The 18,874-nt window shown below is 38.7% G+C and overlaps 2 protein-coding genes across 2 annotated transcripts in view; one reads left to right on the top strand and one right to left on the bottom strand.

The window, feature by feature from the left end:
- The window catches only part of LOC120542739 (lysophosphatidic acid receptor 4-like), a 46,177-nt gene that overhangs the window by 11,897 nt on the left and 15,406 nt on the right, over nt 1–18,874 (top strand). The window lies entirely within an intron of this gene.
- Nucleotides 14,553–18,874, bottom strand: part of LOC120542738 (relaxin receptor 2-like) — a 94,617-nt gene continuing 90,295 nt past the window's right edge. Inside the window, exon 18 of the mRNA XM_039775377.1 lies at nt 14,553–18,766. Coding sequence (XP_039631311.1) covers nt 18,576–18,766 — 191 coding nt within the window. The 3' untranslated portion in view covers nt 14,553–18,575. The remainder of the gene's footprint in view (nt 18,767–18,874) is intronic.

The raw sequence follows: 18,874 nt of genomic DNA on the forward strand, positions 1-18,874 counted from the left end.
GAAGTCAAGAATGGAAATGTAAATCTTTTATGTTCTTTAACTATTTTGTCATTAACAGTTATATGCATGTGGACTACTGTATTTTACAAAATGCTCTTCCAACTTTCGTTTTAATTGATGTTTTTCATTGTGTTATACCGATCTGTAGTAAAAAATAAGACAGTCTTTGTCCCTGCCCTCACCTATGGTCATGAGCTTTGGGTAATGACCGACAGGTTGAGACCATGGGCACAACCAGCCAAAATGAGCTTTCTCCACAGGGTGGCTGGGCTCTCCCTTAGAGACAGGGTGAGAAGCGCAGACATCTCGAAGAGGTTAGGAATAGAGCCACTGACCCTCTGCATCAAGAGGAGCCAATTGAGGTGTTTAAGGCATCTGCAATGAATGCCTCCTGCTTGCCACCCTGTGGAGGTTTTATGGGCATAACCAGCTGGTAGAAGACAGAAGACTCAGAGCTCAGTGAGAGGATTATACAGTATCTTCCAGATGGCCCAGGAATGCCTTGGGTTTCCAAAGTATAAGCTGGCAAGTTTGGCTGGGGAAAGGGACACATGGGCCTCCTTGCTAACACTGTTGTCCCCACAACAGGATTATGAACGGAAAATGAATGAATGCTTAACATTGTTCAGTGTTCAATATGAATGAATTGCTTGTCTCACTTCTTCTTCCTGTAATATTTTAAAATTTTTCTTACCTTAGCCACCTTATGTACAAGCTTACCCCTTGTTTCATTTTGGATACACTTGTTCTAATAATGATTAGTCATGGTGTCTGAGAGACTGACAGTCAGAATGTGCATCCTCTTTTCAGATGTCATCAGTACACTTCAGAAGACAATAAGTTGGACATTGTGGTGGGCTCTAAAATCTTCACCATCCTGTCTGAGGTAGTTTCCATTCCTGTTCACCATGGTGAAATCTAAAATTAAACACTGCTCAAGTTTTCAGGTTTTATACTATATGCCACAAATGAGTGCAAGGCACCAGCCCTTGTACCGATAGTAATTTAAATGAATCTCACTCGTGCAGTGTTTGTCATTTTTGATTTAGAGTATGTGGCTGCAATAATCCTCCATATTTTCGAAAAAGAGACACTTTAGAGATAGATAGATAGATAGATAGATAGATAGATAGATAGATAGATAGATAGATAGATAGATAGATAGATAGATAGATAGATAGATAGATAGATAGATAGATAGATAGATAGATAGAACTTAATTTGTTCAAAGGAGACATATAGCTTTTATAGTACCTCAAGAAATATAGAAATATTATAGCAAACAACAACAACCCCACATAAAAACACACACAAATAACAAAAAAATGTAAAAAATGTTTCTTGACACACTTCTGTTGAATAATTTGTTGGCTGAAAGTCCTTGGTGTTAGTGTGTCAAAGAGAGGATGTGCAGCAATTCTCATAATGGCTCTCTGGTTTATCTTGAATCTCTCCTAAAACACTACTACCCCCAGAAGGTCAACCATGTGTCCCATAGCTACGTTTTCATTATTAATTAGCTTGTTGGTTTAATGGGCCTCTCTTGAAGTGGTGTTACTGGCCCAGCACACCATAGTGCAGAAACATTGTATCACTTTATTGAAGGACTGTGCCTTTCCTTTTGCTAGGAATGATTCCATCTTAAGTTGAGTGGCTGGTTGGTTGAGGCTAAAGGTAGACTCATATGAAACAAAGAAACTATTGCTTTGGAGTTTGCCTCATGTTGTGGAAATTATTTTTAAATAACAGTCAAGATCACCCTTCTAATTCTTCCAAGTGGGTCAACTTTTATTACAATAGGCTGGGAGTTCCACAAAAGAATAAGACTGGTTCTCTATGTTAGATCAAGTAATGTTGGAAGAGTAAACTTTATTTCATCTCAGCTGTCGCAGTCAGTGGGGGTGATGGAAAGGTCCTTATGGATGACACTGCAGATGTGACCCGCTGGTTTGGTTACTTTGAGCAGCTGTTTAAAGAAGATCATCCGGCTAGGACGTTGGTCATCTCTGGGTCCATGGTTCTTGAGGCTGATCCTCCAATTAGATGTGAACGACTTAACCTCACTGAGATTGCACAGGTGGTGAACCAGCTGAGGGTATGGAAGGCTGCAGAGATCTGTGGTATTCGGGGGTGAACTTCTCCAGGCTGTCCTCCTTGCATTGCAAGCAACCTTTGCTTCCATATGGGAGATGGGCATAATCCCAAGTGACTGGAAAACAGGACTTGTGATTCCTATCTGGAAATAGAACGGTGATTGCCTGTATTGTGGTAACTACAGGGGGATAACACTGCTCTCAGTGCTGGGTAAGGTCCTTGCTAAGATCATTCTCAAAAGGATCACTTGCTCACCTACTAGTTACTGGAGCAGCCTGGTTTTATGCCTAGAGAAGTCTATCATCAACTGCATCCTTGCACTGATGGTTCTTGTGGAATGCAAACGCGAATATCGGCAGAGTTTCTTTGCAGCCTTTGTGGACTTTCATAAAGCGTTCAACTCAGTTGATCGAGCTGCCCTTTAATGACTTCTTGTGCACATCTATCAGCAGTGTTTCTGTCTGTGGAGGGAATGTCGACCTCGCTGAGAGGTTTACTTACTTTGGCAGGGATATTCATGTCTCCAGTGACTCTTCGTATGAAGTAAGTAGACAGATTGCGAGATACGTGGGGGGTCATGAGGTCGCTGGAAAGGGGTGTGTGGCACTCCCAATATTTTTGCAAAAGGATGATGATTCAAGTCTTTAGAGTCCTGGTTTGCAAGACACTGATGCTATTCAGTGACCTGAGATGAACACTGGAGTCCATCGGTACTGTGTCTCTTCGGAGAATCCTTGGGTACTGCTGGCTTGACTTTGAGTTAAACGAGTGGTTGCTCACAGAGGGTGATCCGACTCACAGGATCCTCAGTGTTAAGAATCCGAGCAGCTTGACCAAGCCAAGGAGATACCCACGTAACACCTACATGCAGCAGAAAGACTGTCATTTCTAGGGGGTGGGAGTGGACTGCATGTCTGCCTGGGGGGTTGCCAATTGGGATCCCAAGCTGTTTCGTCGTGTGGTGAGTGCGGCAATGTGCTGTACCAGTGCATGCTCCCCCAACCTGACCTGACGTCAGCCATACACAAGTATACACAGAGAAAAAATGTTAAAGCTTGGGGCTCACAGTGTAAACATAGTGCAAATAAAACAAGACTTGGTGAACAAACAAACAGAAACCATGCAACATACTGCTTAAATAGGCAATCTGACAATACGATGACAATACAATTACACAGAGTTTCATTTAGTGCAGATTCCACAGATCAGTATAGTGACTGATCATTTGACATGATAGATAAAGTGACTTGGTCATTAACTGGAACAAAACATTGTGGTCTAAAAAGCTATTGTAGAGTATAAAATCATGAGTGGCTGTATTGTGTAGAGGAGTCTGATAGCCTCAGAAAAAAAGTTATCACCTACCCTGACAAATTTGGCTCTAATGCTGTAGTATCTTTTTCCAGATGGCAACGGAAACAGGGGAGTAGGAAGGGGCCTGCATAGTGCAGCAGGTCTTGCTGACACAGCATTGGAGCACATGTCTTCCTGAAAAGGGAGAAACACCCTGTTAATATTCTTCAGTAAACTCACTATTCATTGCAGTCTCTTGCACTTGAACATGCTACTATTACCATACCAGACCATAATGCTGCTGGTCAGGACACTCTCGATGGTGCCTCTGTAAGTTGTGAGGAGAATGAGAGGTTCACTTGCTTCAGTTGCTTCAAAAACTGTAGTCTTTGTCTTAGCTAGGGAAGTGGTATTATTAGTCAATGTGAGGCACTCTTCTCTGTCTTACAACTGACCCATTGTTGCAGATTAGGGTGTGGTCTGGGCAGGTTTTATTCCAAAAGTCAACAATGAATTCTTTATTCTTATCAGCATTGAGGTATAGATTGCTGCCTTTCTACCAAATGGCCAGCTGTTCCACCTCCTCTCTATATGCTGACTCATCATCCCTGTTTTTATCAGACCAGCACAGTTGTGTATGCAGAGAACTTGATGATGTAATTGGAGCAAAATGTGTCAACAAGACTCAACAGGGTGAAGAGCAGAGGACTGAGCACACAGCCTTGAAGAACTCCAGTACTCAGCATGAAGAAGCTGGCAGTGTTGCAGCCATTACGAACTGACTGGGTCATCTCTGTCAAGAAATCAAGATCCAATTACAGAGGGAGATGTTCAGCCACTCACTAAGTTTCACAATAACCTTCTGCAGAAAAATTGTGGTTAAAACTGAACTAAAGTCTATGAACAGCCTTCTGACTTATTATCTCATTTATCCAGGTCTGTAGGCTTATACTGTAAAGCCAGAGTAATATGCATTAACACAGTTCAGAAATACATTAGGCTGTCGACTGTAAGAGTAAAAAAAGGGCTTGAAACTGCCTACCTTGTGAATTTGGACAACCTGACTTAATTTGTACCAGGACATTTAAATTATAAAATGAGATATAACATTTAACTTTGTGTGTTGTTCTCTGACAACAATTCATATATAAGAAGTCTTACTTCTTATATTTTTCATATATTAAACTATTTGGGATTTTACATAATACTCAACTCAGAGGTGTGTTTCTGGTTATACCGTTTATCTGCTGATTTGTCAAAACTAAAATATGTTGAAATGTGTTATGTAAACAAATAATGAAATACAACAGGATAATTGATAAAATGAATTTTTCTGTTAGATTTCTTCAGTCTGCCATGATGCTTTGAAGAAGGGGCATGAGGTTACCTCCTCTAAGTGCAAATAAATGACAACCATGTTTGAATTTCACATATAATGATGGCTCAAGCCTCTTCTTTATTTTGTATTTTCCTGAACACAACAAACAGATAAACAAAAGAGTATAATCCACAACAGACCTTATATTTTTGTAGATCTAGACGTCCCAAAATAGTTAGACAGATTAAAAGTACTTAGCAAACATCTCATCTTTAAAAATAAACTTCTTGTATACAATACTTGTGCATGTACTGTACATGTGCTGGAAACAGATAGTACAAAGTAATCCGGTTACACAGAACAGCTCACAAATGTCCCAGCCATCTGCACAGCTACCTGTAGTAGCTTATGTGCTTTATTATTGTTCTTGGGTTGATCTGTTCACCTACACGTGGCTTTTTGGAAACCATAGATACATGTATTTGTTCTGCCACATTGGTTAATAAACCCAAAGTCTAGCACCAAGTAGCTCTAAGAGTATCCGATAAAGATGACAGCTATTTGCACTCCATGCACTATTATTTCCAGGGATCTCACCCCACAATGCCACAATGTGCACTACCTCACAGAGGTGGTTTGGTTACAACTGTTATGATGCTTAGCATTTTCACACTCGTTCAGCCATACATGTTTCTACATCCATTGCCCCGATTTGTTGTGTGGTTATGCATTCAAAAGCATTCAAACTTTCATTATTCAACAAAGATATTTCATTTGTAGCACTATGTTTTGACTGGCTTAAATTTGTTTTAAACATTTTGGGGAGCATAGAAGCCATTTCATTTTAAACTAGGACTTTAGTAGTATAATCATAAATCAAGTGAGTCTTATTATGTGCAGAAAACAATATGATTTAAAATAAACACCTTTGGGTTGTGACTAATGTATGTAATTAGAGAGTAATTTCTGTAGTCACATAAAGTCTTGCAGAGTTTAAAGGCTGCCAACACATTAACCACATCCAGGGTGGAGTACTCGTGTGTTAGACTACCCTGTGATGCAGGAATCAGAATAACTCAAAATCTCTCAAAATCTGCAACACGTCTGTGCAGTAATGATACTGCTCATTTCATTTTTTTTTATGTGAAAGCAGTCTGAGAAAGTCACCGTATTGCTGTAGGTGTGAAGAAGCCCCAGTAACATTTCTGACACACTAATTTATTGGCTAAAAGTACTCGGTAATGGGTGTGGGGAGCACTCAAATCATTTAGAGATGCCAAATAAACTAAATAGTTTGAGATAATGGCAGAATACACAGTGTCTACAAAGACACACATAGAATCAGAAATCAAACACTGATGCCTGGAGCAGTGAGGCAACAGCACTAGAAAAGCTACCAAGCAATATTATAAAGCTTATTAAAGAAAGCAGATCTAGAGTGGTGGCAGAGGAAACTGAGATCACAAAACACTAAGTGCATTAGGTCCTTTAAGATAGATGTTGTCCGTCACGCCACATTGTCACAGCTTAATACCCTGAACAAAACAGTCATTAATGTATTTTCTCTTTGTTTTTCATTATGTTTTTTTATTTCTAATTTCCAGATATATACACTCACTGAGCAAATAAATAGGACCACCATATTAATACTGGGTAGAACCTCCTTTTGATCTCACAACAGCCTCAGTTGTTCATGGCATGGATTGTAGAAGATTTGGGAAACGCTCCTTTGAGATTCTTGCCCATGTTGACATGATTGCATCACAAAATTTCTGCAGATTTCTCAGCTGCACATTCATGCTGTGCATATCCTGCTCTACCTGGTGTTCTATTGGATTCAGATCTAGTTACTGGGAAGGCCACTGAAGAACACTGAACTCATAAAATCAGTCTGAGATGACTTTTGCCTTGTGACACGGTGCATTATTATGCTCAAAGTAGCCATTAGAAGATAGGTAAATTGTGGCCATGACGGGATGCACATGATCAGCAACAATACTTAAAGAGGCTGTGGCATTCAAGTGTTGATTTGTATTAATGGACCCAACAGAGACCAAGAAAAAATGCTCCACACCATTACACCACAAGAACCAACAGCCTGAACTGACACAAGGTAGGTTGGGTGCATGGATGAATGTTGTTGGTGGAAAATTGTGAACCTATCATCTGTGTGCCTCAGAAGAAATCAAGAATCAACAGACCAGGCTACATTTTTTCAGTCTTCATTGGTCCTGTTTTGGTGAGTCTATGCCAACTGATGCCTCAGCTTTCCATTCACGGCTTACAGGAGTGGAACCCAATGTGGTCTCCTGCGTTCCATCTCAATATTTGAAGTGTTCCGCATTCTGAGATGTTTTTCTGCTCACCACAGTTGAACACAGTGGTGACATTGTTAAAAAGTATAATAATAACAATAATAATAATAATAACAATAATAATAATAATAAATTATTATTATTAGTAGTAGTAGTAGTAGTAGTATTTGAACCAGTCTGTCCATTCTCCACTGACCTCTCTCATCAACAAGGTATTTCCATCTGCAGAACTGACACTCACTGCATGTTTTTTAAAATCCTAGGAGATCATCAGTTGCAGAAATACTGAAACCAGCCATGTTGGCACCAGTAGAAATCAGTGAGATCACATTTTTTTCCACTTTCTGGTGTTTGATTTGAACATTAACTGAAGCTCCTGACCAGTACCTGCAAGACTGGCTAACTGGCTGTTTAGATAATTGCCTGGGCAAGCAGTTGTACAGAGTTTCAACAGAGTTATAATTTGACATGCAAAGGCATTGCTATAAAAAGACAAAAAATCAGTCCAATCTAAACATAGTCAATTGAATAAATTACAGAAAGTGTTCCGACTGATTAATCTTAAACAACAGCAAAACTCCATACCTGCCCACTGTAGAGAGCTAATTAGTAACAACAGGCTCATTATGGGATGCTTCTTTGTATTAGTTTAATTCACAAGCGTTAAGAAGAGCAGCTGGCAGAGGCCCAGCAATCTTATCTAGAATAACATAAAGGAATTCTTCCCAGATACCAAAGAAATTCTGCAAAGTGTATTTTTTGGATAGTTTTAGGTAATGTAAGATATTATTTTTGTATTAAGTTATGAAGAGTGCGTTAGGATTTTTCCATTTATTCAAAATTAGTCAGCATGTTAACCGTGCAGTGTTAATGGTAGATTTACTGCTAAATAGTTTAATCACATTTGATTTTACTCCAAATGCTGCTTTATGAGGATGTGGAATGTTTGAAAATGTGATTCTATTGGTAAATATTCCCAGAAAAGTCTTAATTTAACACAGCCTCAAAATATACAACTTGTGTGGCTTGGGCTACATGGTATCTTTCACAATTAGAGTCCAATTCCTGATATACAGCGTTTCAGATCATTTTAAACTGGAGAGATACAGTATGTCAAGTGTAGAATGTTAAGATGAATTACAGTATGTTTTTCACTGATCGATGAATGTGAAGAATAACCGAATTCCATTCCTTATCTGAGATGTTGGTGGACAAGTCTCTATCCTCTTTTTAGTCCAACACAAGGACCACTGTCACTCACACATGGGCATCTAACACACACACAATATTCACACACAGCAACATCTTGCAGTTGGCAATTAACAAAATCTAAATTAAACTAAATAAATACTAGGGGACTTTGCACCCCCCCCCGGTTGCCAACCCCCTGGCAGCACTACGTGCTAGCCTCTTTGTGGTTCTCCTGCTTGCATATTGAGATGTACATGTACAATTTAAACAGATTTTCATTTTCATGTGCTACATTCGCATCCACGCGATGTATAACTGCCCATGATTGCATTTTGTTTCTTTCTCTCTATTAAATAAATCGACTTTTTTGAATGTTTGGCTCTGAGATTTGTTAATTGTCTTTGCAAAAGCTATTCTAACAGGAAGCTATTAACGTTTTAACACGAATGGCATATCAAGATCTCTTTTGTTGTGTAATGTTATCCGCGGAAGATGTACTACATTACCTTTCTTGGATACATCCTTCTTTCTACAGTAATTCGTGTGGTGGAAGACCAAACAATGTTATTGGTTGTAGATATTCTTCGTGACATTGTAAGTTGTTGTTTTCATCTTCCGCACAATCACCATAAACTGTTTCAGCATAGACTATTCATACGCATTTAAGCATTGCCCTGTAACTGATTTACTTTTTTGGCGTAAATTCATTTGACTTCCTCTTTTCTCTGTGCTAGGATTGCCCTTGTACTCATTTTTTCTGTTGATAACCCTTCGTGATGAAATGAGATTTGAACATAATATGTCTTCTTTAATTGGGAACTTGAAGTGAGGAAAACATTAAAATTTATAAGAGCTGAGAGCGCAGGAACTGTGTCTGACAAAAGCATTCACAAGACTTAAAGGTGAGAGGACCGTGGTCCTGTTTGAAAATGGTTGCTATGAGGGTGTGACCTTTAAAAATATCACAGCAATATTCTCATCTCATGGGACCTTTTCCAAAAAGTCTCATATCCTCTCCTAAAAAGTCTTGTTGCATCAAAAGATTTTTTTTATACAATAGAGAGAAATATTAATTCTTTATTTGCTTGAGCATGTCTGGCTGTAGTAATTTTCAGGAAATGAGACTTGCAGATCTGCTCAGTAATGACAAATGTTACGGGATAACAGAAGTGAAAGGCAAACTTTATTACAGAAAGTGATCATTATGGGTATGAGGTGAATGTGGCACTGTGATGTTAAATTACAGGGTGACCAGATTTTTAAAGTCCCAAACAGGGACACTTGTGCAGCATGTATGCCAGGCACAAAGCCCATCCTCCTCTGTTTAATGGCTGTTTTATCACATCGTTACCAGAGAAAAATCAGGGTATTGAAAAAATAAATGCAATTTCACAAATGAAAGCGTAGGTGCCCACACCGTGCTTGAAGTGGAAACAAATAAATGGCAGTGCTGTCTGTCTTTGTCGGCTTCCTAGTCATCCTTACGATGTTTTTCAACTCATTACAAGTGAAGCTTTCGCCGTCGGCATTTTGACCGCGTTAAGTTTGGCTTATATATGGGGTTTTGTGCCCCTTGAAGTTTCACAAATGTATTCTAAACATATAATAAGGATGCTTCTGTCATTATAGCAATATTTTTTAGATGGATTGCCTGTTAAAATCGGACATTTGGAGATTCTTCAGTTGTATATGAAGACGCATAGCTTGAAATCGGGACTGTCGCTGTCACCGCGGACGCCACCCATGTAAATTAAAGTGTCAGTAAAAAAGTGAATCATTATAAATTGCAGTAATGGAGTTGTCAGGTTGGTTTAGTAATAAGGAAAACACTAAGTAAATGTTTATTTGCTCAGTGCACAGCGGTGTACACGCCGCAGGGTACTTTATTCACATCTAGATAATCTTTTATTTTCTTTGCTTGCGTTTTACGGTTAGGAAAAGAGTTTTAACTTACCTGTTATGACTTAAAGCATCCAGAGGAGGGAGACGCCGCTGCACTGCTTCTCTTCTGTTTGTGCTCAGGCCGCTGGGAAGACTTCACAAAGCAGAAACAACTTGCGAATGTAGAGATTTTCCCGCGCGCGCCCTTCTCGACCTCCCGCTAGAGGATGGCCGCCCCGCGCACGCGCAAAAAGCCATTGACAACGACATCCTTCCCGCGCAGGCAGTCTGCAGTTAGCGGAGGTGAAAAACAGGTAAAATACAAAATAGACAAGTTGGTGCAACCGCTGTAAAGAGAAAATTGAACCAGTAAATGAATTCGTAGCTGAAGTAACTCGGAGCGTTTCCCTGTTTTATGAGAGACAACCTTATAAATCCGCTAATGCTTTTCAATGAAATTTTGTAGTACCAGGATGTTGTACCATGTTAGCCATTAGAAGGGGCCTGAGTTGCCTTCGAAAGCTTGCATATTGTAATCCAAAGTTAACCAATAAAAGATGTCGTTTTGCACGACGTCTCACTACAGTGAGAGCTTTTGAAATTTTAGAACTGTGTACAGCACGATCTGTTCATGCAATCTCCACGAAAATTGAATCGTGTCGACAAATTTCCTCAAAGAATAAGTGTGTCACATTTACACAAAACTGGTACACGGCGATCGAGTTCTTTCCTGCAGACAGGCGAACAGACCGACATGAGTTGTCGCAACAGCTGCTTTGTGTGTTATATGTGAACGCACTTAAAAGGCTAAATAAATAAGTAAATATAACAAATGTTGTGCAACTTTGCAGTCGTCACATGCTTTTCTAAAAGACCATGCTTCTGCAAGCTAATGTGGCTCCAGCAGTCATGGGTTCAAACCTGAGTGCTGACTTTTAACCATTGTGGTGTTTTTGTAGGGAAGGCAGCGGAAGGGAAAGGACTTCTGGGAGGCTCCGAAAGTTATTGTCTTCTTCCAAGGTCTTCTCCTACATTCTCAGGCTGGAAAAGGAAGAGAAATTAGTACTGTACATGTGTCCCACTGCCCCCCATTGCGGTCTTCTGGCTGCAGCACCCAGTCCACTCATCGCACGTGTGTGACAATAAAGGAGTTATCTTCAAGACTCTGAGAAAGGTTAATAATACTGTCTTTAATTTTGTCTTCTTTTTCACCTACAATTCAGTGGCTCACTGACTGTAGGACAAGTGACCCAGTTCCCTCTTCTGCCCACGAGGCCCTGCCCTATCTGGGTCTAGAGGCTAAGTGAAGTCAGTGTTCAATGATAATCTGTAGCAGAGGAGGATGGAACTTTTACTAGAAGCACCTTTTTGTTTAAACACGCAGTGTTTTTCACCCGTAAGCACATTTTTCTTTCCCATTTATTTATTCTACTTATTAAATTGTGCTACTGCCTGGTACCTCAACCCTTTGTTAAGTCCTGACAATTTCCAGTCTCTTGACAACAGTCACACGTGCATGTCGGAGGAGCATCTTCTGGGCTCATCTATGGTTAAGCGATACTTATTCTTTTGGGTTGCACATTTATAGTATTTAGCTACCCAACATCAGCTGGTAACTTATTCAGTTCATTGTTCTAGTGAGACGTCAAGCAAAATGAAAGGTGTCATTTTGCTTGACTTCTCAGTACATTCATAAATAGCTAACATGGTACAAGACCCTAGTACTACAGTTTATTGTTGTTGAAATTCTTCATTTAATTGTCACAATCAGGAATTAAACTTTGTACTTCTATAGTATCGTCTCATCACTTTTACCACAGAGTAACTAAAGTGAAACTAACCAATCAGAATGAGTGAGCTTTCAAAGCCAAACTGGCCAATTAGATTGGTCAGATGGAGCTTACATACACACACATACACACACACACGCGCATTAGCATTTTATTATATAGTAGATGTAAATATTAAATTCTATGTGTGATGTGATGTTCTCTCTTGTTCCTTGTGTTTTGTGGGTTGTACCCAAAGAGGGGGGCCCACTCTGACATCCCCACTCCTGGGACTCCTCTCTGTCTATTTAAGCCAGAAAAAGAGAGCATGGGGTGATGTATTGGAGCCTTTTGGAGTCATTGTGAGTTTTGTTTTGGTGCATTTATTTGTTTGTGTCTTGGAATTCTGATTTGGATTTGATTTCAGGACTTGATTACTTAAAATTGCCTGTATTAGGCAATTCCTTTTCACTCCATTTGAGCCATTTATTATATTTCTCATCATTAGTAAATGTTTTTATTTATAAAGACTGGGGGCATTGCCCCAGCTCGCTTTGCTCACCAACCCCCCTTGCTTGCGCTACACACCAGCCACTTCACGTCAGTGCTGCTCCTGTATGTGGATTTCATTTTGACCAAACAACAAATCCAAAATCCAAGAAAACTTCTTTGTCCATGTTTTGAAGATTTGTGTAAAGTGCGATACTTTTGGATGTATGGAATTGTATCCATTATTGGTTGTAGAATTTCTAATACGTCCGATCATTTAACTCTTTTGATTCTATGTTGCATCGCTTCTCTGTGATCATAAATATAAACCTGACCAAATTGTGGTTTCTTCGAAATTAAACTTGTAGTAGTGAACGGGAACAGTCTATTGTAGATTCGGATATTTTGCCTGTAGTGTTTGTGGATTTCACTTTCACCAAACAACATATCTTTTAATTCTCGCGGATACGCCTCTTCATTGGGAAGAAACACTACTTTTCTCTGATGCCAACATGAATTAGATGATCTACAAGTCTCCGACTTAAACTTTAAAGCTGAGCAATATCAACATACTTCTATCATATCACCTATATCCATATATTCAATCTCTTTTCGCTGTTCTGTTATTTCACTGATTGATAATTTCTGTTTGTTAGTGCTCATGCGATCTTTACTATAATTTTTCTCTCCAGCGCTTTTGGGCCTCTTTTCGACACGCTGCCCTTTCTGCTTCGCTTAGTCTTTGATGTGTCATCTTGAACATATAAAATGATTGTCCATAAAAGGACCACAGCGAAGGAAACAAATAGATTGTATGTCTAAAAATACTGTCCAGAAAAGCTTCTTTAAAGGATGTAACTGAGGACTTTTCATAAACGAATTAAAATGTGTAAAACATAAACATTTATAGGAGATGAGAGCACATGAACTTTGTCTGACAATACACATGAATGAGAAATGATTGTACCGTGTGCGTGGTTGTAAATGTTTGAGAGGAGGGCAGGACTTTTCAAAATCTCATGTCTCGCAGGAGTTGAAATTATCTCTTGGGAAACTTTAAATTATCTCAGAGAATGTCTCGTCGCAGGATTTCCTTTTATAATAGAAAGAGTATCTGGTGGAATATTTTTTCAAGCCATAGGTTTTCTATGGTTTTTCCTATGCCTTGAGAAGCACATTGAGATTTTGGGATATATAAAGTACTAGCTGTGTAAGCCCATGCTGTAAAAAGCCGGGGTCCTAGAAACTATTGGAATCATCAGAAAAAAAATTGAAATGTAGAGATGTCAGGTAATTGAAAGGAACTACTCTTGGCATCTGTCTCCTGAGAGAATTTGTTTTGCCAATGTACTTGTATCACTTTGTGCATCGGTGGGAGGAAAAGAAAAATTGATACTGTTTTGACGATGTTAGCAAATAAGCGACTTTGTCTTTCTTCTGAGGTTTCGTTTTGCTGACGTGCTGGCCTCGCTTGTGTTATTAGCGGCTAAGTGAGTTTTCTGTTTCCTCAGAGGTGGAGCCCTTACCCTGACTCCACCTCTCACTTCTGGGCCGGGCAAACACGCACACTTCCATGCGTAGATGTTTATATATAAGATTGTTAGCTTGAGCAGGCCAGTAGAGTTGGCAGTTGAGACATTTTTGGGATGAGGCGCATTCTATGAAGGCAGAGGAGACCCGGCATGGCTTGTGGAGACTTTGTGGAGACTTTCTGACTCCATATATAACACTCTTCCCATGAGAAGATGCACAGTATTTGGGGAAAAGTAATAAGGCTGTGTCTGCCTGACCTCTTTTACAAAACACTTGTCACTTTTCAAGCCATAAAGCATTGTCTTAAAAATGAAAAAAGGAAATAGGTGACAAGGCATTAAAGAGATAGCAGTGAAGATTAGAGGAGGAAGGCTGGTAGAAAACAATAATTGGTTGGCTGGCTGGCCTACATATCTTGTTTTTATTGACTACTTATTCTCTAAAAAAGACATCTGTATGCCAACTGCAAAAATATTTCTATGTAAGTTGCACTGCCTTTAATGAATTGTAATATTAAAATTGTCTTACAGTTATCAAGTCAATAGTGGCATGATAAAGCAGAAATACAGCCTTTATTATTTTGCATATACAAATTTTAAAAACTTTTAAAAACAGACTTAACCATTGTCTATTAAAACTTGAATAATGAACACCATGGAAAGAGGAAACTCCAAAATCCAAAATATTTTATTTGCAATTCATTATAACAGTAGTGTTGTAAGTAATAGAAAATCTGTCCCTGTGGGACATGTAGTCTTGTTCATACTCTGATCCGTTTCATTGGCTTCATGGCTACACTCCATGGAGCACATCTATTTATAAAAAACAACATAATAATCACTTTAACAAAGAGACACAGAATAAGTGCGTGATGGACCAGATTTATACATAACCAAACCCACATTAGAACCACTTAAACAAAGTAAACACAGTATAAGTGACCATTAGATGAAGGACTCCAAAGATGAATGGGCTATCACTGAGTGGGCACACCAGGTTTTTGACAGTACTTTAATAATTACTTCCATTCCTAGAAAATGGCTGTTGGTTTCAAACAAAAACGTTAAACAAATACTGTAGGTGTTTTTATTTCTAGCCACTTTCACTTGAAACATTTTTACAGAAAAGTCACTTCCAGTAAAAAAAAAACAAAAAAAACCTGTAACTTCCTCTGAGCCAATTGTTTTCAATTCAGTTGGGCAGTAAAGCATCAGGATTGTAACAAGAATTGCAAATTTATCTGTGATTGGCAAATATCATGAATGACGTTAATTATGTAAGTACAATTTAGAATTTTGCACATTGAACAAATAATGAAAATTCTAATGTTTGTGGCCACATCAATCTGAAGAACTATATTCTACTTTCTTGGATTGAGATTGTGATATGCTGACTGTTATAGTCATTTGTGCTCTGCTTTCAGTGTTGAGTATTATTTTAACTTGTACAGAAATGTATTATAATACTGTCCTGTATGACAAAATTATATGTTCACAGATCATCATTTTATGTATTTATTTATTCAGCTGTGGTTTTATCATCACTAATGCTGTTAGCTGCTCCAATGACCTTTTTTCTACCTTGTCCCCAGTCAACACCTTAATGCCACGAGCTCTGCTTTACAATGCTCACTTACGATCAGAGGCAACTCTCACTTTCCCCAACTCTGTGCCGGCAGCCACATACCTAGTCCAACGGATTTGAGATGTAATGAAAATGAGTATATATTGTGATGATCTGTCTGTTAAATGTCTTTAGATGATGGGTTTGAAGGGGTGTTTAAAAGAAAGAAACGGCTGATAAGTTAGAATATCTTCTAAGTGAAAAGTGTTAAAAAAGGATATAAAGAGGCATTATTTTAAGGAAGGTATATGTTACTCAGAAGAACAGCCATTTTATGATGTTACAAACATTTACTTAAGCTTCCCTTAAGTCATTATAAAACTGTGTTAAGTGATGATTCAGGATGTTTTGCTATAAACCCTGCTGAGTGTGAAGCTGCTATTTCTGACGTAGTTCACAAGTGACTTGCTGAATAGTGAAGCCTCTGCATTCTATCTGTAATGTGAGAACCGCAGACCTTTTTGTAAGAGCTCCAAATATCAGAGATGGGGAAACTGTTTAGGAATTGTTAGTGTTTTCCCCAGGAAGAAAGCCTGAAGATTTAGAATTAAAGAATTATTTTTTGTTTAAGGTGGGTAGGATTCAGAAGAATGAGTAATCCTTCCTCTTCTAGGAAGAAAGCATTGTAGAAGAGGGACAGATAAGAAATATGAGCCCAGACAATGAAATGGGACAGGACCAATAAGATATCAGTAAGATAGGAGACCAGACAAAGATCTGGATAGAGAGGGAATTGACCAGAAAGAGATGACTGGAGATGATGACCTGACCAGAGATTCTGTGCATAGTAACTACTAAGAATATTGGCCACCTGGAATCAACGCACATACATCTGGATAATCCAGGATGTACTGGTATAAAAGGCCACATCCCTTTTTGCATTTGTTTATGGTATTAGTTATAATATTTAACGATTCAAAGTTATTAACCCTGCTTTTCTAATTTTACATTTTGTTCTATTTGGTCTTCTGAGAGTCGAGAACATGAGTCCTTTTTACAGATTAGCCGATCAAGGGTGTAAGAAATAAGCTACAGTGATAGTCATACCTGGGTGAAATCTCATGCTAGTGAACTGTAGGTTTGAGTGCAAGTGCCTTGCAACAGTGAAATGTACAACCCTAATGTTTGGCAGGTGTAAGAATAGCTAAACACAAGTAGTGACAGGGATGTGTCATATAACTGAAGTTTATAGAAAAGGATAATCGCATTTGGTCAAAGGAGAGTATGTTTTAAGGACAGGTGTTCTCAAAAGCTTTTCACATGATAAAACATAAGCAGAGGTGCAGATCTCCTAGGAGTCACAAAGAGTGGTCTTTATGTGCCTGATCATATCTCTGACTTGTGCTCGCTCTTGCTCTATCTCACACACCAACACATAAGCAAACAAACATGCACACTTCCTGCACAACTCATTTCATGGCTGGCTTTGCCCTTTCTTACCATCTATAGACACTAAGCTCCACCAGAATTGGTATTCCATAAACATCACTGTTCTTTACTACTTTTTGTAACTTTTATTTGATATACAGTAAGTTTGAAACATCTATACTTGCCAATTATTGTTGAAAGTTTACTGTTCCCGCCACTTGTTTCCCTTGGCACACCAGTTTATGTTTTTATTTACTGCCTTTTCTAGCTGTGGTGTGCCTGTGTCCATTAACACTCAATCCTGTCAAGTAAATTGTCCTTTTACTCAAATAGAGTATTGCAAAGTATAAGAAATAATATAAAAGCATGATAGATGTTCTTGTCCAATTGGTATGAAAGATGGCATATGAACATAAAGTAATTACAAAAAACATTCATTATTTATTATTGAACCCACTTACTCCAGGTCCACTAAGGCCAGAGCCTAGATTCTAAAACAGAACAAAGACATTTTAATTGGTCCATAGTGGTGTGTACTGGATAAAACCTTGCTGTTTAGTAAAGAAAACACTGGACTCTTTAACCTGATTAAAGATGCAACTAAACAAATGTTCCAATGCTCCAGTAAGGGGGAAATGGTTTGTAGATGACATGAAGCACACTGTAGTTGAGGTCCTATACATGATGGATTGATGTCATCATATGGTTTCATATAGTGGAATGCTGCCCTACTTGAAAAGTACAAATAACAGACATAAAATAAAAAGTAATACAATGGTGGTAGGATTTCTCACGCTGTCAAACTGCAGTTATAACTGGAGGCATATTCATATACACCATGATACCCACTGCTTGGACTCTGTGCCATGTAAGAATTAAAGGCAAGTGCCAGTGGCATCTGATAACTGAGATAACAATGTCAGATGTCATAAAGGATGCTGAGCTTGATATTAGTTTTCAGTTCATGGATAATATTACTACTTACTGTATGTTGGTAATCATAGACATAGGAATGGTGGAGGTCAGTTACATGATCTGACAGCACTCCTGTGGTATTATTCCTTTTGTCCTCTCAGAATCTTCTCAACAAAACAAATAAACCTTCATGCAACCATAACTTTCAGCATTATCTCACTGTCACAACAGACAATATAGGATGGAATAAGTTTGTGTGTCCCACTTGTCAAACGCAGTTGATAATACAGCTGACAAAGTTATCATCAAGGTATTCTTGGTATTTTGTATTTGCAGTATAATTATTTCATGATTTAGGATAATTACTGATGGTCTTGAGCATGAGGAACAGGCAAACCGAATCATCTGCATACCAAGTCATGCTGCTCCGCCAGGTCTGTCTTTAGAAAAATTGAACTGCTTTTTCTAGGAGAAGTTATGTTCAGTCACAAATTCTATTTGTGTGTAGAATAGTAATGTTTCATCACTCAACTAAGGTATGAGGGCAACCCCATCCTCTAGGACCAAAGTTCAAGTAGTACAGACCTGGTCTTCTTCTGAGAAACAATCGATTAATTTGTTTTGTAGTCTTGTATCTGGTAGGCCTTCTAAAACACCATAATAAGCAAACATTGCTTCTCAATGTGCCATTCATCAGTGAAACATGAGACTGCACCACTTTTTTTGCATCAGGGTGCCTACTGAATCACAATGAACAGTTCTAAGTTTCTAAATGACCAGCCAACATTACGATTTAAGAAAATTGAGCTTTAGTGAAGAAGTGTGCTTTGACAAGCTGTCGATGTTCCTTCTGTGCACTCTTGAAAGTGATGATTTGACTGTCTCCCGGAAGAAACTGGTGGTCAAGGTATATAAGATGGGGTTCAAAGCACTGTTGATGGGTAGAATGAATATGGCCACCCAAGATGTTACTGTCCCTGAGGAAGAGTAAAAGACTATTAGAAGGTTTAGCATATATATAATGTTACTGCATTACACTTTTTCTCAGTTGCTTTGGTGCATTTCTCACAACAGACTTAACATTT

The sequence above is a fragment of the Polypterus senegalus genome, chromosome 13, assembly GCF_016835505.1.
Source record: "Polypterus senegalus isolate Bchr_013 chromosome 13, ASM1683550v1, whole genome shotgun sequence".
Lineage (NCBI taxonomy): Eukaryota > Metazoa > Chordata > Cladistia > Polypteriformes > Polypteridae > Polypterus > Polypterus senegalus.